Raw genomic sequence first — 26,818 nt, forward strand, 5'->3', positions numbered from 1 at the left:
AAACAGCTTGTTTAAACTTGGAAGTTATATGCTATAGATCACACAGTGCAGAGAACATTGCTAAAACCCGTCACCCAAGACACTATGGCTGGGATTTATCACACGGCAATGCAGTGTTGCTCTATGATCCGGCAGCAACTATTGACTTAAACGGCAAATACTGCCGAATCAGGGTGCGAAACCCTGCATCACAGCTTGATGGATACCGGTATATACTGTAGCAAGAGTAGTGTGCTGTTCGCTTCCCATCCTTCACAATGGGGTTTTATTCAGCTACTGAAATTCAGTTAACTCATAGAACATTTATTGTTACACTGGCCCGTGAAGTAACAATTGCAAGATAGGTTTGAAAAGCATTGTGATTATTGGAATAAAACCAATTGACTGATCTTGAAAAATGTACACCCTGGGTGTTTTAGTGAAGTTAGATAAACTGCTCACACTGATAGGGTTTTACTCTAGTCTGGACATACTTAGACTATGGCATTTTCTTCTGGGAAGGAGATGGTTGCACATTCAAACAGGGATCTGAAAATTAAACTGGCCAGGTCTCCCAAAGATAAAGCTCTCAGAATTAGAGTATCTGTACAGTGCAGATGAAGAATCATGACACGTTTAGTTTTGCGGTGGTTATTACTCATTTCAGGAAAACAGATTGGCTCTATTCAGTGGCTGCAGTGGTTTCTCCTAAATCCTCATCTCTCCCCATATACTACTCTATTGGCAAAATATATGGAGGCTAAACTCAATGGGCTTGTTTCAGTCAAACGTACTACGGTACTAGGAGTAGACTTCAAGCTTGAAAATTAAATTTGTCTTCCCTTTATAACGGAATTCATGGTGCTAAAGGCTCTTACCGATTTTTGACTGAGTTCATCACTTAGAAGCTCATATTCTTTAGCCTTGTCTTCTACTTCCTGTGACTTCTGATCATAGTTGACTGCAAGTTCTTCCAGGGCCTGCAGTACTTCTTTCACTTCCTCCTTTGAGGCATCATTTTCAGCCTGGAGGCGGTTTAACTCTGCTTGCATATTATCCTGGTCCCGTCTCGTGGATGCCAAAAGCTGCAGTTAGGAAAGAAAATGTAATGCACAGACATTTTTAGACCCCAAATCAAAAGCATAAAGCTTTCAATGCTGAACATTGTCGAACTACTATTTGGAATAAGCACTTTATACATATGGCACAATCAAAGAAAGATCTAAAGTGACTTATGATTACTACAGAACACAGACAAGTTAAATAGAAAATTGGTAACAATGCCATATTATGGCAATGGGGTAAGAATTTATTTGAATACATCTTATAATGCCTTGTGTTATGAAATTGAAGTGCAAATAGTTGATAATCTATGAGAGAAGGGTTACACAGTTTACAGGTTGTCAGTTTATCAACATCTTATCTATTAACTATAATAGATAAATAACGGTGTAATCAATATGAAAGTTTTTTCAATCTAGGGCATTTCACCAAGGAGATTTAATATAAGTATTGTAGAGTACATTCCCATTGTACTGTGCCGGCACATGACAAATAAAGGATATTTGTAATAAGTATTTGGCCATATACTATTTAGCATCAACATGTTGACTGTTAAGCACTAGAAGGAGGCTCCAGACACCCCTTCTATTGATAGGATAATTAAGACCAGGCAGAACAACTGCAGACTTCCACATTATGGTGTGCATAATATATATTTTCTTTAGGTGAAATACAAAGACGAATTTTATTAGAACGAGAAAAAAGAAACAATAAGAGCAAATGTCTGTGGTTTTTTTTATTATTACAGACCCACCTAGTTCACAAAGCATTTGTGTGCTTGAACCACTCTACTAAGTACCACTTAAACAGTGAGCTGCATGATGCTCTTGAATTAGCGTCTGCAGAACATGCCTATCCATGTATTGTCAAATATTTTTAGGACTAAACTGTTTTTTGGCACATTGACACGTCAATTTAGAAAATAAATTCCTTGAAATGCAACAATAAGTATAAATGATCACCATTGTTTTGTACCTAGTTCTACCAAGGTAACGGCTATAAAAATGGACCAACATTAAATAATATTATACATACATGTTGAGGTTAAACATAAATCCCAGGTAAATTCATAATCTAGAAAGCTTATATTTTACAAACATTTACTACTGGGAATGCTCAATTAGTATGATGCATGTTTACTTAAATTGACACGACACCTTACAATTAAGCACTTACCTCTTCTTGATCCAACATTTGCTGCTTCAGTTTTTCCACTAACTGGCTCTGTTGATTAATCTCTTCATCCTACATAAAAACAATACATTTGAATACAAATGAAATAACTAGAATAAAATACAAAACACGTCTTGAACAGCCAAGTCCTGCTGATGACAGACACTGATACTGGAGACAACTGTGGCTCTTCTCAATTCCTTACACCAGTGGTTCTCAAACCTCTCTTGAGGGACCACCAACCACACCGGGTTTTAGGAAGATCCAATGCACTTGCACACAGATTAATGCACCTAATTTGCATATGAAGACAAAGTTGGAGTGGTAACCTTGGGGCCCTCAGGAGGTTTGAAAAAACAATTCGGCTCGACCCACTTATAACACCAAACAAAAAAAAAATATGTAATTGATGTCATGCAGGGGAAATGCAACACATTTTAGTTCGACTAGGACCCAATTATTTTTTTCACTCAACACTTTTCCATGCTGGAAGATCAATGTTGTTCTGGAATAGCAACCACGTGATCGCTTGTGATAAAAAATCATGTGGTCGTGACCGCCCCAAGTGACAAGAATGGAGGTGGAGGCCCCTCCACGTCCGTTCCTATCACATTTATTGCTCTAATGGAGCAGTGATCGCAATCTCCCCCAGAAAACAAGATGCACATGGCATACCCTTAACATTCCATGAATAGGCTGTGACTAAGCTTAGTCAGCTTGCTGATTGGGGCACCCTAATAAAAAGGATCATGTTCATATCATGATATATTCTGAGACACTCAGAAAACATGTTTTCTATTGGTAACTTACAGAATACAAATTTAGTTTAACTATTGTTTGTACTCAAGTTTAGAAAAGATGGCAAGCACTTACCTTGTCATCCAGCTGTTTGTACAGTTTAGCAACATCTTCGCAATTCCTTCTCTCGGCCTCAGTAAAATTGACAGGAAGGGAAGCAACTGGTTTGTCATTAGTAACCACAGTGTCCACCACAAAGGCATCCAAGTTGGCTTTCTCCTTATCAAACTGTTCTTCAACTGGTACACTTTCTCCTGCAGAGGATAGGAGATTAAACACACATTAAACACACTAAACTGCCACAACCCTCCTGAAACCTCAACTAGCTTTGTGTCAGAAATTACGATCATCTGTTTACAAAATGTAGGCACAAAATCCTAATGACAAAAAGTACAGCAAATATCAGAGAATGCATAACTAATAGCGCTTGTGATTGGGCTAGTAAGGAAACTGTGCAGCAGAAATTCCAAAGTTGACGTGATCATGACAAAGTTACCAACTAGGTATGATATTTTCCCCCAACTGTTAAAAGCCTCCCTATATTGTTACACCCCACACAAATAATTTTACATTCATATTACCCTGGGGAAAAAAAAAAGCTTGCCTGGCCGTGTTTTTTTAAATTATTTATTAGACATTACTGACATGGCCGCTTTAGTCACTATTATGTAAACATACAACTATCCCTTAATTTGATCGCTTTGTTTCTGTCTTAATCGTTTCAAATATCCTGAAAGTTCGAGTTGAAAGTTCGAGATCCTGAAAGTTCGAGGAAGCCTTCCCTCAATTTAATTTGAGTTAATAGTAAGTCCTATACAGAGTGAAATATACACACATACCTACGGATAATAATTCAAAATTACTTGCTACTGTTTAGTTTCACAAATATTTGTGTTGTACATAGAGTGCAGATTTGTTATACAAAACCAAGGGAAAATGCTAGTATAAAAGTAGTAAAACAGTCGTCACTGTACAGACTCGTTACGGCTATTCTGCTTTAGCATAACCTGTTCAATTACCTTAATATTTTAAGATAACGCTGTAGTCAAACTAAAAGTAGCACTTTGGGAAAAACAGTTATTTTAAATAATTATTCTTTTTAAACTCGAACATCAGATAAAAAAATAACAGCTATGTTTAGAAGGCAAGAACACGCAAGAAAAGCCTGATTTAGTGTGTGAAAGGCTTGTGAATGAAGTCTGACATGTTGGTACTGTTCTCTGTCCACATACATAAAAAATGAAATCCTTAAAAGGGTGCAGTTTTGACCATTCCATCCAAAAAAATGATTTATTTTAATAGAGATGCTCTTTAGAGCAGATTATTAATATTTTTTGTTTTAGCCTTTTTTTAAATTTTATTTAAATTTGTTATTAGAGAAAGGTCAAAAGTCTGCAGCAGAGTATTCACAATACAACCTCTGCTATTCTCCATGCATACTTATCAAAGCAGCAATCTTATCCTGTGCTTCTGAGATAATGCTTGTGATGTCAAAGTGGGAGGTAGCCATGTTAACTTTAATTTTGGGCAAATAACCAATTTTTACAAATCAGTAAGCAGGAGAGGAAATCGCTAGAGGTGAAAACAGATCTTTGTATTGGTATGATATATGTGTGTGTATGTGTGGAGATGGAGACAGGGGGAGTCAGGAGGAGACAAAAAAACCATAAGGGGAAGCTGAACATTGAAATATAATTTCCAAGCCAATCCCTCAGACGTACGAAAAATAAGAAACATTAAAGAACTGACATTTCAGAATACACAGCAAACTCGGCAGTTATTTTATTCTCACCCTTGCGCCATCTGCTAAGTTCATTTTCGAGCCACTGCACAGTGCTGCGCAAGGACTTGGTTTTCTCTTTTTCTTTTTCATATTTCTTTTTCCACTGCTCAGCAGTAAGTTCCACATTCACACATACTGTATTTTTAATTGTCTTTGCTCTAAGAAAAGTACAAATAATTTGTATTATATACAGACTCACAAAAGAATGCATCAGCTAGACACTGCCTCCAATGTATGTACATGTCTAGAATCAGTGACTCAGTGGGTTCACGGAGGAACAGCAGCTAATAGTAGCCAAACCATTGCACTGGTGCTACACCATGGATAAAGCTGTTTTATTAATCACATTATAGGGTGATATCAAAAATAAGTTGCTCTTCCAAATTGTGTTTATTTTATAAAACTTGCGCTGAAGTTCGCCTGCCCTTTGCGAACTGCCATCTTTAAAAATGGCGTCACAATTTAAATTGTTGACACTAGCAGAATGTATAGCCAGCCATTCATGCAAAAAGCCAGACACATTGCAAACGCATGTCTGTTATGCAACTATAACACTTTTGAGAAAGTACAAAAACATGAAACAGATTATACGATGGAAAATTCAGTTGAAATCACTGTTTCCATGTGAAGAAAATTAGGTGATATACCCTATTGCTCCTTAATGTGCAAACTAACTGTACTGAACGCAAATGACAGTCTGCTCCAGACTGATTACCAACCTTTGCCCAAATAAGAGTGTAGATTTAGTTTCAGACTCATTGTAAGACGACGGTGAACAGCAAATCACAATAGTGGTTCTGCAATTTCCCCCCAGTGAATCTTGGAGAATTCTAGTCATTTTGCTGTCACGGTATGGAATATACACCTACAGTAACAATAAATTAGCATTTAGATAAAATATATGAACTTTAATTAACATGTAAAGCCTTCGATTAAAGGGCCAGTCTCAAATAGAAACATTACTGCAATAAACTGAAAGCCCTCAATTGAACTTAAGTTAACATTTCATGAACCCGAATTTAAGGTAACTATTACATGTAATAACTTGGGCCCTAAAGGCCTACTGCGCAAAAAGCCAAATAACCGCACAGAATATAAAAAAGTAAGTTGCATTTGTGAATAGTACAAATCACTATAGTGACCATAGTAAACAGGATTCAAAGACAATGTGTCCCCATTAATATTTACCGAAAGCAGATAATGGTTGAAGGATTATAAAATAAGGCATGTCCACAAACAAAAGGGAAATACATTGTTGTTAAGCTTGAATGTTAATTTAAAAAAAAAAAATAGACTAGAGCCATCTACGGTCAAACTTACATTGCCTTCTGCCAAAGCAGAGATGACATTACCAAGGGAGGACAAAGACTTGTTGATGTTTTTAGCTTCATCCAGCAGAGCACCTTCAGCTCCAGTTTTACTGACCTAAAAACCAACAGTTCAACAAAAAGTCAGAACAATTTCAAGTCAATGCAACTGGGGTGGGGGTAAAGGAATGTGCCAGTGACACCCTACCACCCAAAGACCTTTAAACTTCACAAACAATGGTATCCAGTAGATGCTTGGGACTAGAAATATACCATGACCCTTCTTAATGAAGGTAAAAGTGGAGACATTAAACGTCATGAGTTTGGCCTCGGAATAGAGGCACTGTTTCTGAAAACCTCAGCCTAAACCAGATAAATATATTTCAGGAGTCAGAAGTAATGCATTAATACATACACTAATATTCATCAATAAAAAGGCAATGCTAATTTAAACAAATATGCAATTGTACTCAGTTTCCACCAGAATAAGAACAAAAAAAAATCTATTATTGGGGGTTGAGGGGGGCGCTCACCTTTTCACTACCTGCCAAATCAACCAGGAACAGTTTCCCACTTAGCTTCTGCTCTGTTTGAGTATTTTCTTGTTTTACGTTAATTAGAAAAATGCTGTGACTTCGAGAGCTGTGTTCATTCATGTCTGCAAAATAAGTTCAAATAATTGTATTAACCATGTGCTATGTACATAAGAGTATAACATTTTAGTTACAGTAACAAATGAAAGGAGCAGTATGCACAGTATCCCACAGCACCAAGCCATGCTACTGCTGAATAAGAGAGACCTTTTCATATGAGCTCATGCTGCATGAGCTGATGAGATTTACACGCCTTACAGGTGCAATTCCACTCATGTGATAGAACTAGTCGTAGTTCAGCTTATCAGTATAAAAAAGGGGCTCAAAACCTGTCTTGGGTTTAATTTTGTGAATTGAAATGATCAGACTCTGCGGTTGTTTTTTTACCTCTCAGAATCCCCTGTGTCTCATTCCCAATGTTTACTGAGCCTCCTTCCCAGCAGAAGAGCAGTACGTCAGACTAGAATTATTGATTATCATGTTGTGTCCCTCACAGCAGTGATTTTCTGCATTATATTATATGCAGAGATTACGTATATATTTCATGTAGTACGTACTTGTCACAGCTACATGTCTGTTCGATTTTCCTTCATCAATGGTATCCATTACTTCTTCTGGACTACAGACAAAACGTTCAGTACAACCCTGTTAGAGGAATAAGTAGTAAACATTATTATAAAGACAATTGATATACTTCAAATTAAATCAAAATAAACCAGTTCATCTAGAATACCAACCTTTACATATGGAACTCTGTTTTTGTCTTCGTGAACGGAGAGATTGGTTTTCGAGACTGGAAAAAATGGAAATAAAAGGGCTTGTCTGTATTCATCAGCAGTAACTTCAACATGCAAACATTTTTCAGACCAGATTTATAGTGGCAACAGTTTTGATGGAAAAGTGTACTTGACATGTTCAGAGCATACAAACTGACCAACGAACCTGAATTAATTTCCCAGATAAATCTAACAAGTAGAGCTGTATTTTTCTCACACAACATTTGAAAACATTTTTAAATTAAATAATTTCATTCAGATCGTTGACAAAATCCAAATTACTTCAATGATTATGCAAAAATAGCCTCAACCCCAGCAAAAAATATTTTGTTCTTCAAAATGGGAACAAACAACATAAAGATGGAGACTAGAGAAATGTCTACTTATTTAGTCTTGGAATTACACAAAGGTTATACTTCTGAACCTTTTGACACAATCTCAACAAACTCAAAACCCAGACCCACAGTATTATATATGTATATATTTGTGTCAACTGGAGTACTACTGGAAAAGTAACTTTGAATATACAACAAAAAAGCCACAATACACATCTAATATGACAAATTATTTAGTTCTTTACTATGTTTTATCCTCTCATAAGTAGGAGTCATTTAGTTCAATCCTTTGGACAAAACATTTCAAGCCTGCAACCACATTAAGGCTACTGAATCTAAAGGTTCACATTTTGGTAGGACAACAGCTCCTTGGTAGAGTGACTGTGGTCTTGAACTTTCTCCATTTGTAGTCAAACAGTGGCTTGGTAGAGCCCCAAATCCTTAGAAATGGTTTTGGAACCCTTTTCAGATGATGAGCATCAATAACTGATTTTCTGAGGTCTTCTGGGATTTCCTTTGATCATGGCATGATGTGTTTCCACACACCTGTATGGTGAAGACCAAACTCACAAAGTTTCTGATTTTTATAATAAGGTGGGGCCTCCTAAACTCACCCCTGAAGATCTACCTAATTTTAACACCTGATTCTAATTATCCCCTTAAATATTATTGATAAAACCAGGATTTCACTTACTTTTGCACATACCCTCAACTCATTGTCTAATTCATACATTATTTTGTTTAAAAAGACATGGAATTGGTTAATATAAACCCTATCGATATTTAAGACTGGTATTGATTCAAGAAGGTTATGAAGCAAAATTATAGAATTTCCGTAATAATTGGGTTCACAAACTTTTTCTCGACACTGTATAATGCTGTGGGTCTGGGTTTTGAACTGGTAAAGATTGTGTATGTCAAATTGTAAATTGTGAGGTTTGTAACCCTTCCTCAGTTTAAGCTCCCCCATCTCACTCATTCATTTACAATGCTCAACCACATGGTCGTTACAGAAACTTAGCCCCCCCCCCCCCCACCACCCTCCTCAGCCACCGCCTCTCTTGCTGCACTCTCCTATGGTGCTCTCTCAACATCATCCTTCGAAGTTCATGCTGTCTATTTTCTCCCCTTTCCCTACTCGCTTTGCCAACTGCCTTCCTCACTTCCGACCCCTACTGTCATCCTGGGAAATTAACATACTTATTGACAGTCCCGACGCCACTTCAGCTGCCCTTCTTGGCTCTAACATCTCAATGTAATGGACCAGGGTGTCTCTCACTTCTGCTGCCTTTAACTCTTCTAACATGTCCTTCCATCTCCCTAATCATCACCTCCTAACCTTAATCTTCACCCTACCACCTGGACCCTTGACAACATCTAATTCCACACGCACCTACACGCTCTAGAACCCCCTCCAATTTTGTACATTTTTACATGCTCTCCCATCTCTACTCTTTTCTGCACTGACCTAGCCCTCTCTATGCACCTGTATATGCTCATAAACCTTGGACAAGACAGCTCCTGCCGCCACACATTGCCCCCAAAATCTAAGCCACAGCAGTGGCGTGCACACACTTTACACACTACCTCCAAAAGTGCGCATGCACTGCGGAATGTTACTGAAGGAAATTCAAACTCCATCATAAATTCGTTCTTTCGTCCTAAAACACTTCCCTTTCCCTTGCCAAGCAAACCTACTTTTCTTCACTGACACAAACTGTCCACTAAAATACACTTTGTCCACTAACACACAATGCCTATTCGTCACTTTTAAAGCCTTTCTCTGCCCAACTTTACCTGCATCCCTTCTACCATCACAGGCCGAAATGTTGCCACCTACTTCACAGACAAGATTAAGACATGACATCTCTTCATGTCAAGCTCCACATGCAACACTTACCTCCCCCTAGCACACCTAAATCCACACTCTGCTCATTTCCCCCTGACCTTCACCCCTCAATAGTTACTCTGCGAACTACAGCTTAAGATATCCAAAACTAAAGAAATACTCTTTCCCATCTCCCAATGCCACCCCTACACCCAAACTTTACCCTCACGGTAAATAACACCACAATCTCATAAACACCACAAGCCCGCTGTCTAGGTGTCATCTTTGACTGATCTCACCTTCATTTCTCACATGCAGTCCCTCAAACTCCAGCCGTATCCACCTCCGAAATATCACAGAGATGCGTCCTTTACCCACTCATGATACAACAAAAATTATTGTCCCGCCTTTACTTCAACCTTCTCCTAGTTGGCACTCCCCTTCTCTGCCTTTCCCAACTCCAATCCATCCAAAATGCTGCTGCCAGACTCCTCTACCTCACTCTCCGCTCCACTACGCAAATCCCTACACTGGCTTCCCATATCCTCTAGAATCAAATTACAAAAAAAAAAAATACAACATCACTAGCTCGGACTTGCAAAGCTCTCGACACTGCCCCCCTTACAGCTCAGCCCTCATCCCCAAAAGCCCCCTATGTTATGCCCATGACATCTGCCTTTCCTCCTGCTTTATCACCTCCTCTCACTTCTGCTTACACATGGATTTGTATACAGCTCTCCTTATGCAATTATAAAATCTCTGTACCCTGCTGTGGAATATGTTGGCACTTTACAAATTTTTCTCAAAGTGTTTGCAGGAGCACTACCCAATAAGTATAAAAATACATCAAAACACAATGTGTTAATGTGCCATGACAAAATGATCTGTTAAACAGTAATCCCATTCACCACAATCAAAGTATATGCTGAAAAAGGGTATATTTTATACATAGTGAAAAAAATATCTGGCAATTTTTCCCATTGTATAACAAATACAAGAAACCAGGTCTCAGTCCTAAATTAATTTTTTTAATAATTTTACCACAAAATGTGCAGTAATAGTTGAGCTTCCAACTATATTTTGCAAACATTTTTTAAAAGCCGGCATTTAAAATAGAACATTATTTATGCCATTGGTAGAACTCACAAAACCAGAACTGTTGCTATTTTTATAAACAGTGTAATTTTTTTTTTTAATCAGGCAAAGTAAAAAAACTATATAATTGTGTAGGGGACATTCTTTTAAGACAGTAAAAGTCTGGCAACACCTGTACCTCTGACACTTCCAATGCTCAGCCCCACTAATTTCTGCAATTCCACCAACCACTTCCTTTGACTCTGGCAGAGTACATCTCCTCCCCAATGCATTTTCATGTACTGTTTCCTTCAGCCTATCCTCTTCTAGAACATGACAGATCGGTGAGGTTTCAGAAACTCTGTACACTAGAGTTTCCACTATAAAGAAGTCCATTAAATGTTCAATCATTAACAAAACTAAACAAAGTTTATGGTGCACTTTACTGCCCTTACCGACTCTTGGTGCTGTGGCAGAGTTGTTATACATCTAATAAACTTATTGTGGCGTAAAGAAAGACCGATAGGGAATTTTCCAGACATTTAAAGAGGATTTATGAAATAGAGCAATCCTATTTTAAACATATTACACATAACCTTGTCATTAGTACCACTTGGTTATACGTGGCACCGTAAAAAAAATATTGTTTCCCCTCGTGTTCGAGCTCACCCCATCCTGGCTGCTGACACAAGCAACCATTCATTTTTTTGTAGCACTGAAGGAACCAACGCAGGAGTGGTCAACTCCAGTTCTCAAGGGCCACAAACAGGTCAGGTTTTAAGGATATACCTGATTCAGCACAGGTGGCTCAATCAGTAGCTGAGTCATTTACTGAGCCAGCGGTGCTCAAGCAGGGATATCCTTAAAAGCCGATTTGTTGCCGACCCTTGAGGACTGGAGTTGGCCACTCCTGAACTAATGCAATGAATACTGGCATTACAACAGAAGTAGCACACAGCCATGAAAAATGGGTCTACAATATTAAAAGGTTTAAAATATATATATTTTTTTTTATAGATTTGCAGTTTTAGGCTCAAAAGCCTACTGTACGTAGCTGTAAGAACCGATCCCCAAGTCCACAGTATTTTCTACTTTTGTTGTAGTTTGGGGCTCATAGATAATCTCATTCTTAGGCTAAGGTCCCGTTGCACGCGTCCGCACGGCTGGCTTGCTTGCCGGCGGCGCGTGCAACTCGCTGTACCGCGATCTGCGGTCTACAGGATGCTTTTCTCGGAGCGGGGGGGGGGCGTGGCCAAACGGGTCGGGGGGGGCGCGGCCATGACGTGAGGGGCCGGAGCGGGAGGTGGGAGGATTGACTGGGAGGATTGACTGGGAGGATTGACAGGGAGGGGGGGGGCGTGGCTTGAGCGGAGGGACCCGCTACTCTTCCCCCCCCTCCCTCCACGGGCTGCAGGTAAGTAAAAAAAACACACACACGCAGGCACTCATACATACATACATACACACACACACACACACAGGCAGGCACTCACGCACTCATACACACAGACAGAGACAGGCACGCACACAGACAGGCACACACATACACACACTCATACACACACAGACAGGCACTCAGGCACACACATACACACACACAGGCACTCAGGCACACACATATACAGACAGGCACTCACCTGCTTTCACTCCACACTCCTCCCCGCTCCCCGAAGCCTCTCCTCCTCCCGCAGCCTCCCCTCCCCATTGGCTCACAGCCACACCACGTGACGCGTCGAAGCTAGGAAACACCATTCTGTGGTGTCTCCTAGCGGCTGACGCGCCACAGCGTGTGATCAGCTGTGTGGTGACCGGGACCGACTCGCGAGGATTCCCCTGCTGGTGGGGAACTCGCTACATTGCCGCCCGCGCCAACGAGCGCAGCGGGTCCCAGGCCTTAGGTGTAATGATCAAGGCTAAAGATATAATGCACTTTATCAAAAGCACAATTGCTCCCAAAAATGATTTTGCATAAAGAAATGTCCAAAATAAGGACTTCACAATGTGTGTGTTGATTATCAATTTTGTTAAGTCCTTATTTTGGAAATATCTTTATGCAAAATCATTTTTTTGGAGCTATTGTGCTTTTGATAAAGTGCATTATATCTTTAGCCTTGATCATTACACCTAAGAATGAGATTATCTATGAGCCCCAAACTACAACAAAAGTAGAAAATACTATGGGATCGGTTCTTACAGCAACACGTGTGTGTCAAAAGGAGTGCTACTGAGCGAGTCAAATGTATGCAACAAAAGACAGGGGTGCACAATGCTACATCCAATTGACAAAACACATATGGTAATTAGTATAAAGTACAAATACTTCAATAATAATATTTTCTTGGTTATTTAGTTAAACCCTTTGGCCAAAGCGTCATAAGCCTGCATACCAGCGCGGATGCCCAGGACATACTTGAAAACGAGAGGTAACTCTCAATGTATTACTTCCTGGTAAAACATTTTATAAATAAATAAATAATACCAATTACCATATATGTTTTGTCAATTGGATGTAGCATTGGCACCACTGGCTTTTGTTTACTATCAATTTTGATCAGATTGACATGAAAAATGTGAGGCCTAAGTAGGATTTAGCAAACATTTACATATTGTTTTTACACGTTCCTAAAATAATAATAATTATACACACACACTTTAAAAAAAATAAAAAACTTACCATCTAGTAGGTCCCTTATCTTGTCCAAATAAATTTCGTAATACGACACCTAAACACAGAGGAAATATTTACATCGTTCTAGTTAAACTGTAGCCTTAATGTGTTATATGCACCATATTTCTCAAGGAGATTGTAACTGTTCTGGGGAGATCTTTGCAGCATTTAACAATGGAAACTTAAAAACACTGAAAACGAAATCTTCTACCTTTAGTATATATAGTGGACCAAGAGCCATTTTTGGCTGCTTCCTTTCACTACACAAACTGAGGATCCGCTGCGGTCGGTGGCCCTTACCTCCAGTCTGGAGGTCCCTGCTGGCTCCTTCCGACGTGGCTGACTGCGTGCTGTGACGCGTCAACCGGCCGAAGCTGCAAGCTTCTGATGATTAGAAGCGCTGACGCGTCACATGGTACACGAGTCAGCCGGGGAGGCGGGAAGGAGGGGAGGGCCTTTCCTATAGTCACATGACACCGATTGAAGACAGGTCTACCCTTTTAAACCCTATATCAACTACACATCCTTTTATTTTAGGCAGCCATATACTGTAATTAAAACAGCCATCTATTAAACACCAGTGTACTCCTGCCTCAATTGCGACGACAGCAATGCTGCTGCAACACCATAGCTGCCAGGGAAGCCCAGACGTGCCTAGGATGAGACACCCCTCTCCCCAGCCTCAATGGCCACCTCCCCCCCTCCCCCCCCCCCACGCACCAAAAAAAGTCAGCTGCAGACCGCAGATCGCGGTGCAGTGACTTGCACGCGCCGCCGGCAAGCAAGGCAGCAGGTCCGCAGCCTTACATAGCCCAAAAAAGCGTATGACTCCTCTCCAAAACCAATAGACTCCAGATTAGTGGAGAATAATCTGCTGTTACTGCATGCTGTGCGATAGAGGTAAACAGCAGCAAACATTGCACCATTGTCTATAAGGAATAGAAGTGTGCTATACTGAACATGTCAAGTATGCAGTATGTTCATAATCACAGAGAATAAAAATATTTACTCAAGCAGACATTGTACAAATAAGTGCAAACCTTTTGGTCATACTGCAAAGAATTGACACTATGGACAAATACATTAACAGCTCTTAATAAGTGGCAACATGCGACCAGGGACAATCTGAGCTAGAACACAAAATGTTGCTCTTAAAGCTCTGTGCATCAGTTCTAACTGGCTTGTCAACTTCCCTTATCGTATTACTAGTGCATACTTTTGCTAAATAAATATTTGCAGAGATATTTACATTAAAATTACCTTTATATGGAACTCCAAATTCTCATCCATAGAATAAATGTAATTAAATATATCTTGCACTATCCTTGGAATTATCCCCATCCCGTCTGTATCATGGAGTTTTCCCTGGTTGGAAAATAAACAAAAATGTGACATCAGCTCAAGAGAAACATGAATGCCACCATATTAAGAATGAATTAAAAGTATAAAATTTACCTCCATTGTATGAGTTTTTCCAGATGATGTCTGTCCATAAGCAAATATTGTACCATTATAGCCCTCAAGTACATCTAGGGGAAATAAAGCAAATCTATTAGTATGATGTAAAGATCAAATTAAGAATATATGCCTTTATTTGTAATAGGTTGCCTCCATGGGGGAAGGAATGATCATGTGAGGTAAATGGAGACAACAATTATAACTACACAAAGAACATTTGATTCGTTAAAATAGTTCACACACACCAAGAATTGAAACATCCCTTTAAAAACAGTTCCACCTACCGGAGACGCTCACATCCACCAATAGTTTAAGTTCATTCAAAACTAAGGCTGTCTCACATTTTTATCTGGTCTGTAACTGATACATACTCCTATAATATATATTATCTTTAACTGTGCACGCAATGTCTTGTATATAATGTATACCCTGTTCACTTATGTAACTGTATTTGTAACCATGTATTATTTGTTTTACTCTGTGCCCAGGACATACTTGAAAACGAGAGGTTACTCTCAATGTATTACTTCCTGGTAAAACATTTTAATAAATAAATAAACATATCACAATAACACGCTCGTTCTACTATTGTGAACAATTTGTTTGTAATTTAAGATATATTTACATGCCTGCTTATGTAAGCCCAAAAAGCTTAATTAAAAAAAAAAAAAAAAAAACACATCCAGTAGTGATTCAGTAAGGCACACAAAGGTGCATGCATATATGTGGCCGTTTTAAAGTTGCAGGGACAAGTTCTCAGTTCTAATGTAGCTTTTAAAAAAACGCACATTGTGAAAATACTTGCGTTCTTTAATAAAAACATTTTTAAGTTACTTTACATCAATCTCTCTCCAAAATCGCACACTACTAAAAGCTATAACAAATTGTTAAAACACTATTGAAAAGCAAAGTGGAAGGTCGTTTCAAAAAGAAAAAAATATATATGCTGGTTAAGTGAGTGCAATCCTTTAATCTCCTCATGGTTGAACGTTTTCTCCTATATTTTTGTATTATGTGAGAAACAGATTACAGTTGTGGCACACGCTGAACAAGCAGAACAATGAAAACTGTTCACAGCAATATTTGCAAAGTTCACCAAGAAATAAAACACATAGGGACAAAGTGTGTTTACCACCAATTAGTATTCGGAAGGTTGTACTAATGTTTGAACATCTAAATTTCTTTGATCAACAAATATGGTCTAATGTACGGAATGCTACTAATTTCTATTTAACCCTTTATGATGAATAAGCATGTACTCTTGTTTTTCAAATTTCAAATAGACGTCAACAGAAGAATGTCGATATTTTACACAAAAACCAGTGCAAGCATTTGCATCAATGCCTGAATCGGAAATATGTCCGGCAATGTGTAAACTTGCGTAAACAAACAAATGTATTTCACATTCAAATAAGTTTTCTTACCTTTAACAATTGCTCTTGCACAGGCATTGTAAACTTGTTCTTGTGATGTATTTGACCCGAACACACGGTCATAGGCATAAGGCTTAGACTGAAAAAGAAAGAAAATGTGTGTAAATAGTAAATCTAGTGCCAGAAAATAACTGGATGTTAAGGAGTAGAAATTGAGCTATATGCTCAATTGTGAATCAAACAACTCGGATTAAAACAAGGGTACGACAGCTTTTGCAAATGGCAAGATCAAGACGTTCGGAAGCTTCAAATAATTGATAGCACTGTCTGGCTGTGCTCTTTGGGAGGATCTGCAGTCATTAAATGAGGTAAATAAGAGGCAGTCATAAAGTGAGCTACTGTGGAGCAGTGAGGAACAGATTACAACATTTGACAAATATAACAATGCTCCTCAAGAACACATTGATAAAGCGGTCACATTACATACACCAAATAAAATATATATTTATATTTTATTTTTTCTTGTTATTTGTGTATAATTAAATGGTTTATTTATTGTATTTTATTGAATGTGTGTAAATGTAAGCATCATCAGGAGGAAAATAGTCATACCCCTTTGTAAACATGGTATAAATTATAATCAGTAGTCCATTTTAAATAAGCAATCGTCATCATGATGGACAGCAAGTACTATAGAAGGTCCGATAGTATGGGCCATTGAACATGGACTCCTGAGGAAGCCTGAAGTAGACGAAACGCGTAGAGTCCTAGCAAAAGCTACAGAGCCTGAAGTGAGAGCCCGGTGCTCAGAGAGGACGGGAGAGATTGCGGCAACAAGAGGCCAACGAGAGAGCAGAACATTCCTGGCGCAGAACATTGCTCAATAGTTTAATCATTTTGTGAGGAGTATTCATGTCTACAGGGAAATTAAATTGTTTGTTAACCCTTAGAATTGCCTTCTACAAAACAAGAACCCAACTGATTTGCTGTGAAGCGCTATATACATTAATGGCGTTATATAAATAAAGGCATACATACATTAAATAAAAGGTAATTATAAGATGGGAATATAGCACAATAAGTATCTGACTAGAAAATTCAATCATCCTCAATTATTTGTGAAATACAAAACTGGTTTCATGTTTTGGTGACATACTTAAATATATATTTTCTAATATCTACTTTGTAATTCAGTATCGGTCACAGCGCCTTTGAAATTTCGCATATATTCCGTCCTCTAAAGCAGGGGTGCGCAGTGGTGAGAGGCCACGTGCTCTTCCCCGAGGCATTTAAATTAAATGCCGAGGGATCACGCAAGGCTCTGCAACTCGCTTACCTTGATTCAACCGGCTTCTGGCAACGCGTCGGCAAATGACGTCACGTGACCCCACGCTGTCATTTGACGCCGGCACAAAGGTAAGGGGGGCACGAGTAGTGGGGGAGAGCAGGCAGGGGGGTGCAGCCCCAAAAGTTTGTACACCTCTGCTCTAAAGTATGAGTTCCTGACAAGCCTGGAAAGCAATAGGTACTGTATATTCTGTGATATTTTCTTTTTTGCTTTTCATAGTTCTTTTACATTTATTAAAGTAATAAAACTTTTTAAAAACAGTAGAGAAGGTAGAGAGTAGTGACTTCCTTTCACTATTACAACTACAATAATTAATTCCCCAGCGGAAATAAATATTGTCTGGTACACAGACACTATAATTTACAAGTGTTATTACTACCTTACAACAATGGACACCGTACACACAAACTAAGTATAGCAGGTCGAAACATGGACCAGAGAGATATGGGGATTAACCCCTAGGTGTACCGAGGCTGCTACCCAGGCTATAATAGATACTGTCCATTGGTCATGGAGAAAGACACCACTCATAAAAGATTATAAATATAAGGCTATATAAGCCCATCCGGAATCACATCAGGGTGGTGGGCTAGGAATTTTACCCGTTAGAAGTACAGAGAGGCGCCTCAAGGTAAGTCACTGATCCGGTATCCGTCAGCCTCACCTCCACCCTGTCCTGCAACAAGCAGTTCAGCTGGTCAGTACACACAGACTCCGTTTCAATCTGGTCAGGATGCTTAATGTGCCCTTAAATAATATTCACTATTGCGTTATCTTTAAAATGAACGATTATTAATTTATACTAAATTGATTTAAATAATTAATGTTTGTGCTAAGTATCCACATTTATTATATTATTTATCATTTTTTGTAATAATTATGTGAGCATTCAGTTTTCTTGTTTTTAACATTATGTTTTTAAACCATTTTTCCTCTCTTTATTTTTTTTTTTAGAATACATGTGTATTGTGTGGTGTTTGTTGCATGTATCGGCCCTTATATATATGGGGTGACGTGGAATAGATTCAAATGGTTTAATTGGTTTACAGGTGAAGGGGGAGGTCCATCCCTGTGATTGAATAATTTTTTGGACACGTCATCCCCTATATACGGTTCATTAGGATGCATGGGTAATCACTCTTTGAAAAAGTCCATCATTGGACGAAACGCGTCAGAGTGTATTGTTCCTGATGTTCACTGTTAGTCATCAATAAAGTTTTTTACTTTTTTCAATGCGTTGGCTTTTGGAGTTGCTGTGACCGCGGTTCACCATTTCCTCCACGAAACATGGACCAGCACACCCCCAAAATACACAAATAAACCCAGAAGACATTTTTAAACAATAGCAGTGTGTGATCCTAGTTCCCAACAGAAAAATAGGGATTATGTCATAGCAGTTGCAAGCATTAATATTTTCAATTAGATCACACACACACACACACACACACACACACACACACACACACACACACACACACACACACACACACACACACACATATATAAACTGTCCCCAAAACAAATTGAAAGCATTCAAAAAAATTAAAAGTAAAAACCTAAAAAAAAGTGAGGACAAACAAACTGCACATTTTGTACTTGCATCAACATTTCCCTGCCATACTAATTAAAATTAAATTATAGGGAGAACGAATAAAAAGTGACAAGTAAATGGGATGATGTAGAAACCTCTACTTTCAAACATTTTCTATTTTTATACCCTGGTAATGAGCAATCTGCACGCTTTCTGGAGTGTTTGCTGCCACTTATTAAATTAAAGCAAAAAAATCTAATAAAAAGCAGACCGGAAGCCAAATGTGTGGGGGGGGTTGGGGGGGATATGTGTGCAAAAACTACACCTTTAACACTTGAGGTATAAGACTATAGCTATTGATATATAAATGTAAATTATGGGTACTTCTACAAGGGGGATATTTTATTTTATTTTTTTTTTTAAGTTGTGTAAACCAAAAAAAGTGTTTCTGCTCAACAGCGATTTCAACTTCATAAAACTCAAGATCACAGAGTTGAAAAACGACATGTAAGCACACCTTGCAAATACAGTCCGTTTTCCAACACTAGCCAATATTTTCAGTTTGTTCCAAATACAACAGCTTTTAAAAAAAGGGATGTCCTCGCACTGTTTGCCCTCATGCCTGGACCGTGACCCTGTTGTGTGCTTCTGTATTAGCAATGGCTATATAAAGCACCCGATTGCTGTCAGCACTACACAAGTCTAGAAGTAACAAAAGTGTTACCATTCAACTCTTTCAAATCGGATTCACTTTTCAGCAGGTTGCATTCAGATTGTGTGTTCACTGGCGACTAGACAGGTGTTCATATCAAACACACGAGGCGAGTCATTGAGAGATGAGCTTTGAAGAATGTGAAATGAAAGACCACCTGAAGGACATTTCTTGCATATGGGCAAAAGCAAGTTAAAGTTTATTGTGCGTTACTCCAAGATTAATTCGTAATGCAAGTGAAGTAATTAGGATGGAAGACCATTTTCCATGTTCAGAATACTGAATGTATCTTTAAAATACATATTTTTTTAAGAATTCTCTAATGGAAACATACAATAACCCCAAACTTCCCAACAATTTGAAATGTGTGCCCTCCCTCCAAAACTGTGTGTGCCTTGAGTATGCTAAAGTAAAAATAACAGTATGCTCAAGCAAACAAAAATCAACCACATAACTAGCCAAGCCTTCGTCAAAATCATCAGTGACTGGCAATAGCCAAAAGCTTCAGGGTGATATATACCTCCTGACATACTGTACGTTAGTACAAAAGGTCAGAATGGAAAGTATAAGATGACTGAACAGACCAAAGACTACAGTTCAAAGAACAGACACTTCTTATACTTCGAAGAGATCTCTATACTGATGTATAAATCAGTCCTAGAGGCATTCATACAGTTTTACTCATTTTGCATGGTATTTTTAGTAACACTGCCAGCAACCATGGCATTTTTGCAATGCATTTTCAGCCTGGACAAATGGTATGCTATAATTATACAAGCCCTCATTAGGTTGAACGTATCCCAAACGCACAGTGAGAACATTCTAATACAAACATGGATTTGGAAATTAGGGTGGCTAGACAAAGCTGTGATTTTATAATCTTATATTAATCTAATATGTAAATTCTACATAGACGGTACAAAATCTTGTCTCAAGGCAAGAAGCGGGTCAAAAAATAAATACACACACACACACACACACACACACACACACACACACACACACACACACACACACACACACACACACACATCGCCCTTAAAGCAGCAGTTCAAGCAGCAGTTCAAGCAGCAGTTCAAGCAGCAGTTCAAGCAGCAGTTCAAGCAGCAGTTCAAGCAGCAGTTCAAGCAATATCCTACGTGTTTCTTTTAATAAATCAGTTCTGTACTATGAGAAAATACTTGTAGCATTTACAAAAAAGTTTTAAAGACATTTTTAATGTTTCTAATGTAGGAAGCATTTATAACGTGATAGCCCCTTCCCCTTCTGATAGGCTCTGGCTCTTGGGCCCCGCCCTCTCTCTAGCAGTGCACCAATTGAATCTCGTAACTGCCCAGTCAATCATATTCCAGGACTCTGGAATGCCCAGAATTCTGTGCAAGAACTGAATTAAATAACCCGGAGCAAGCAAATCGATTACAGGAGAACGGATTGATCCGCAGCTTAGCTAAGCACTTGTCAGTGTGCAGATTGTACTGTTGCACATATTGAATGGAATATATATATATTTTTATTTATTTATTTTAAACTGCAACTTTAAAGTAATCGTTTTACATTTTTTTACAAGATACAAAAAATATATAGTTTTTCATCTGCAACATTGGTTTCAAGCAAAGCTACTTATGTTTATCTGTTTGACAAACCATGGCGTAGGATCAAAATTACAAACAAAAATAGCAACGCTAGCAATTAAACTTAAAATGAAAATTCTTTAATTATGTTAGTTAAAATAAGTGTCAAAATCGTTGAAATAAATAAACAACTGACAGTGGTAAAACAACACACAAACAGACAAAAATACACAATACTCAAACTGAAATCTAGGGGGAAAGGTAGAGATCCTACCTATCTGCTAATTAGCAGTGATAAGCAATCAATGACTAGATAGTCAGCCCCCTGGTTCAGCACTAACAAGGTTAAAAAGCCTGTAAAATAGATACAGGTAACGGTGGACTGGTCATGCAAGGATATATGCCAAAATGCTATACAAAATATAAAGCAATTGATTGAGAGCTCACTAGTGACAGTTTAATACAGCTACAATAGGCTAAATTGTTGAAATAACTCTGGTCGTGTAGGATCCCTAATTAAAGGGTTAAGCGAGCCTAACTCTAAGTAGGTAGAATTGGTAATCCAAGTGTTAATGGACAGTGTGCACAGGAGCTCACAAAGTGTGGTACTTAGCTCTGAGGCACGGATCTAGTCCGTATCCAGTTATAGCCCCCTAGTTCAAATGTGCCACAAAATCACGCTTATTTAGACCTCACAATACACAGAAAACAGTAATTGTCTTGACAATCCACAAAAATCAGTTGTGATCTTGGCTGTCGATAGCTAAGTGCACAAGAGCTTACAAAATGTAATAGTCAGCTCTGGGGCACGGATCTCGTCCATATCAAGTTATGGCCCCCTAATTCAAATGTGCCACTGTAGCAGATACGATAGCAGATAGCAGAAACATAGTGAGCAACCACATATGAGCCGAGGGGAGGAAGGGATACAAATGATGCAACAGTAATATACAACAGTTACACTTGAGTGTTCAGGGTAGGGTAATTGTAAACAGCCCTAGCTCTCGTCAGAGCTTGCACGGCAAAGTAACGCTGATGTAAGTTAGCTACCTACTCAGAAATCCAGCAGGCAACGGCATCATTCAAAGTACAAAGTGTCTACTGCGTATAGACATAGTGTCCCTTCATGCATACATCGGCACTTAGCAGTGCCTCTCACCCTCTGCCCGGCATGTGAACATCATCACGTGATGACGTCAGTCCTGTAGCCGCCTCCCACCTGACGCACGTTTCGCTGGGGCGCTTTTTCAAAGGTGGTCATTGTGTATTTTTGTCTGTTTTGTGTGTTGTTTTACCACTGTCAGTTGTTTATTTATTTCAACGATATAAAATACTCAGGAGCCAATGTTTTGTCACGTCAAGTCTTCCCCCTCATGTCGGCTACAGTGCATCAGTGGGTGTGATGGGCAGGGGAAGATGTCAGGATATCTGAGAGACACTCACAATAACACCGACTGTCACAGCACTTTCAAGCCCTGCCCCATGCCCACCAACTAGCTCCTCCCCCATCCTCCCCAACAAGCTCCGCACCTAGCAATCGCACAGCCTCTGCCTTCTACTCCCCCTAGCTCGTCACAGCCTGGCAACCTGTCAATCACTGCCACCAGCTCACCAGACTCAGCTTTGATGTTGCAGCTGTGATTGACAGATCAGTCCCTGCGCATAGCGCAGGCACCAGGGAGGGGAATTTTAGGTTCCTGGGATAGTGGGCTGTGGAAGTCAACCTGCTTCATTTTATTTATATGATTATATTATTTAAGTACCTTGCTACTTTTGCTTTCATAAGTTAAGTGACCAACGTTCAATCAGGTATTATTTTCTTTTATGAAAAGGAAGAATTCAGAGATGTAAAAATGTTGTATTCAAATGTCTACAAATCAAAGAAATTTTTAAATAATGGGTTAAGTATAGCAAACACTTTTTTTTTCTTCAAATATGTGCTTAGTTCATTTTATTCTTAGCCAGAAACATCTTCAACAACACATTTTGTCTTGGTGCCAAATTCTTCATTACCTTAGGAAAATGTACTTCATAACTATCTTTACAAAAAAGGTCCAAGAGTTGGACCATATTGATTTTCCAATCAAATATATTTCAAGCTCCACATAATGCTACTTTATCATAATCTTCTGTTACCATGTAATCCTTGTATTCTACTTCTAAATTATCATGCCCTTGTCTACACCAATGTTTGGTTTAATAAAACAATAAACTATTGTTTTTTATGATCAAGGTGGGTACAAGCATTCTAACAGCTCTTCGGTGGTCGTTGTTGATACCCAGGTCTTTCACTTTCAAGTTCCTGCTGGTTCAACATCACACCTAATTAAGAGCAAGGTAAAATACTTTCTAATTTAAAAAAGGCTAGCATCAGTTAACCAAACCTATTTTTATTTTCACACACAAGGAATGCAATTACAAAGGATGCATTTGGCAGAACCCACCCAGTCTCCGTTATCTAGCCCAGCGTATAGTGTTGCTTTGTACTTAACAGAAATGTGCACCAGGGGAAGAATCCATGCTCTACCATAAGTTGACAACTTTAAGCAGTAAGAAAACACTTCACAGACCCAATATTAGGAATGCCCTGTTTCATTAAACAGTAAGCCCCATTACAAAGGTCATAGAAAACAATATTTATCATGCATCATTTGATTGTCATGAATGGTGAATCAGCCTTCTATTTAAGTAATAGCACTTGTGAATTGTACATTTAGCATGACAATGTAACACTAATTTTTATTCAATGTTTTCAGTAAATTTGGGGTGCACACAACCATTACAGGTTTAAAAATTATGGTGATGAACGTACTCTGTTTAACGATCTAAATAATGTTCTTAGACGCACCGTAAACACGTCATTAAGGTACTTTTTTGCAAAGCATTGTAGGTCCCGCCAGCAATAAAAAGTTTCCTTCGATATTTTAAAATTGCACAAGGAATACCAAGACATGTAAAAATAATTCAACCCTTGAGTGCTGCCAGGTTACATAATCTCCTAACCAAAACTGCACAGTGGTGCTGCACAAAGTTACTGTTATGCCATATGAGGGGGCCCGGGGGGGCTATTTTATAGCATTTTTCTCAATACGTAAACATTAGAGAAGGGCCCCCACCTTTGGAAACTGAAGAGGGGACATTCACCTTTGATATTGGGTCAGGGAATCTGAATGCCCAGTATTCACTGGTGCCTTGGTTTCTAATAAATCTGTTTAATGCAGCGAATGTGGAAATGTTGACATCTCCTGGGTATTTTTAAGAGGTGTCTGTAGACAGCATTGAGAGCCCCCCTCTTGATCTGGCTTTGGTTTACACCCACAAAATCCCACACACTCTGCAATCGTGTTTAACACGTGGCTATTAAATACAGGCATACCCCGCTTTAAGGACACTCACTTTAAGTACACTCGCGAGTAAGGACATATCGCCCAATAGGCAAACGGCAGCTCGCGCATGCGCCTGTCAGCACATCTTGAAAAGCAGTACCAGCTCCCTACCTGCACCGAAGCTGTGCACAAGCGGGGAAACTACAGAGCCTGTTACACACGCGTTATTTACATCAGTTAAGCACGTATATGACGATTGCAGTACAGTAAATGCATCGATAAGTGGGAAAAGGGTAGTGCTTCACTTTAAGTACATTTTCACTTTACATACATGCTCCGGTCCCATTGCGTACGTTAAGGCGGGGTATGCCTGTATGTATTTCGCTATGGGAGGCTCCTAAAAAGGTAGGACCATATCCCTTTTTTCAAAATTCAATATATGCATTAACCATTTTGCTTCCTGAGGGGCCAGCAAAAGGTTAATAAGATATTTGATGCTATGTTCAGGACACTTATTTTTAGTTAAAAAAATTTTTTTTTAAGATGTGCTTTAGTAGTACAGAGCCCTGAAAATTCACCAACAATATTCTTCGATATTGCAGTAGTTTTAAGTTGTAGCAAACATAACAGGTTAAAGTAATAGTCTGTGGTGACTGCCATTTTTCTCTTTTTGTACTTTGAGATCTGTTCTAACCATTTAATTTTTTTAAACTGATGCTTCGTTCAGATGAGATGAGCGTTTGAAATATTGTATTGATATTATAGTGTCCAAAGTCAAAATGGAGTTCTCAGTAGCTAGTGAAAAAGAAACGAATGATTTTCAACAAAAATATTTTTTGGAAGCACGACTTGCTCAGGGGGCAAGATAGAACATGTGGTATTTAAGTAATAATCCCAGAAGAACTGGGCATTACTGGCCAATAATGTCCTGGCTGGAAGAGTTGAAGGCCTGAGGCGAAGCGAGGGAGAGGGGGGGGGGGGAGAAGAGAGAGGCGAGGGGGGGGGAAGAAGAGGAGCGGCGAGGGGGGGGGAGAAGAGAGAGGCGAGGGGGGGGAGAGAGAGAGGCGAGGGGGGGGGAGAGAGAGAGGCGAGGGGGGGGGAGAAGAGAGAGGCGAGGGGGGGGGAGAAGAGAGAGGCGAGGGGGGGGGGAGAAGAGAGAGGCGGGGGGGGGAGAAGAGAGAGGCGAGGGGGGGAGAAGAGAGAGGCGAGGGGGGGAGAAGAGAGAGGCGAGGGGGGGAGAAGAGAGAGGCGAGGGGGGGAGAAGAGAGAGGCGAGGGGGGGAGAAGAGAGGCGAGGGGGGGGGAGAAGAGAGGCGAGGGGGGGAGAGAAGAGAGGCGAGTGGGGGGGAGAAGAGAGGCGAGGGGGGGGAGAAGAGAGGCGAGGGGGGGGAGAAGAGAGGCAAGGGGGGAGAAGAGAGAGGGGGGGAGAAGAGGCGAGGGGGAGAAGAGGTGAGGGGGGAGAAGAGGAGGAGGGGAGAAGAGGCGAGGGAGGGGAGAAGAGGCGAGGGGAGAAGAGGCGAGGGGGGGGAGAAGAGGCGAGGGGGGGGGAGAAGAGGCGAGGGGGGGGGAGAAGAGGCGAGGGGGGGGGAGAAGAGGCGGAGGGGGGGGAGAAGAGGCGAGGGGGGGGAGAAGAGGCGAGGGGGGGGAGAAGAGGCGAGGGGGGGGAGAAGAGGCGAGGGGTGGGGAGAAGAGGCGAGGGGGGGGAGAGAGGCGAGGGGGGGAGAGAGGGAGAGGGGGGGGGGAGAAGAGGCGAGAGGGGGGAGAAGAGGCGAGGGGGGGAGAAGAGGCGAGGGGGGGAGAAGAGAGGCGAGGGGGGGGAGAAGAGAGGCGAGAGAGGAGAAGAGGGGAGGGGGAGAGGTGGGTGAAGGGGAGATGGGAAGAGACGTGAGGGGACAGTGATTTTAACTACAAAAAACTTAAAAAATAATAAATTACCTTAACCTTGGCAGAAGCTATACAAGTTGTGGAAAAAATATTACTTTGTTGCAACTAACAAAGATACTAGTTGGGACCCCCAGCTTCTGACAGCACTAGCAGCTGTGAAAGGAGAGGAACTGAAATGCAGCTGGAGCTTGGACGTGAGATGTATTTACTGTTAGCAGTTTTAAATTTGGCAGTTTTTTG

At 39.9% G+C, this 26,818-nt stretch overlaps 1 protein-coding gene across 1 annotated transcript in view; it reads right to left on the reverse strand.

Moving 5' to 3' along the window:
• KIF5B (kinesin family member 5B) overlaps window positions 1–26,818 on the reverse strand; it is a 60,333-nt gene that overhangs the window by 14,726 nt on the left and 18,789 nt on the right. Inside the window, exons 2-14 of the mRNA XM_075587726.1 lie at window positions 16,259–16,346; window positions 14,832–14,905; window positions 14,637–14,741; window positions 13,383–13,431; window positions 7,433–7,488; window positions 7,253–7,340; window positions 6,636–6,760; window positions 6,116–6,220; window positions 5,515–5,660; window positions 4,805–4,953; window positions 3,088–3,266; window positions 2,218–2,286; window positions 858–1,064 (exon numbers count right to left, since the gene is read on the reverse strand). Coding sequence (XP_075443841.1) covers window positions 858–1,064; window positions 2,218–2,286; window positions 3,088–3,266; window positions 4,805–4,953; window positions 5,515–5,660; window positions 6,116–6,220; window positions 6,636–6,760; window positions 7,253–7,340; window positions 7,433–7,488; window positions 13,383–13,431; window positions 14,637–14,741; window positions 14,832–14,905; window positions 16,259–16,346 — 1,440 coding nt within the window. The remainder of the gene's footprint in view (window positions 1–857; window positions 1,065–2,217; window positions 2,287–3,087; window positions 3,267–4,804; window positions 4,954–5,514; window positions 5,661–6,115; window positions 6,221–6,635; window positions 6,761–7,252; window positions 7,341–7,432; window positions 7,489–13,382; window positions 13,432–14,636; window positions 14,742–14,831; window positions 14,906–16,258; window positions 16,347–26,818) is intronic.

This window comes from Ascaphus truei, chromosome 2 (assembly GCF_040206685.1).
Source record: "Ascaphus truei isolate aAscTru1 chromosome 2, aAscTru1.hap1, whole genome shotgun sequence".
Lineage (NCBI taxonomy): Eukaryota > Metazoa > Chordata > Amphibia > Anura > Ascaphidae > Ascaphus > Ascaphus truei.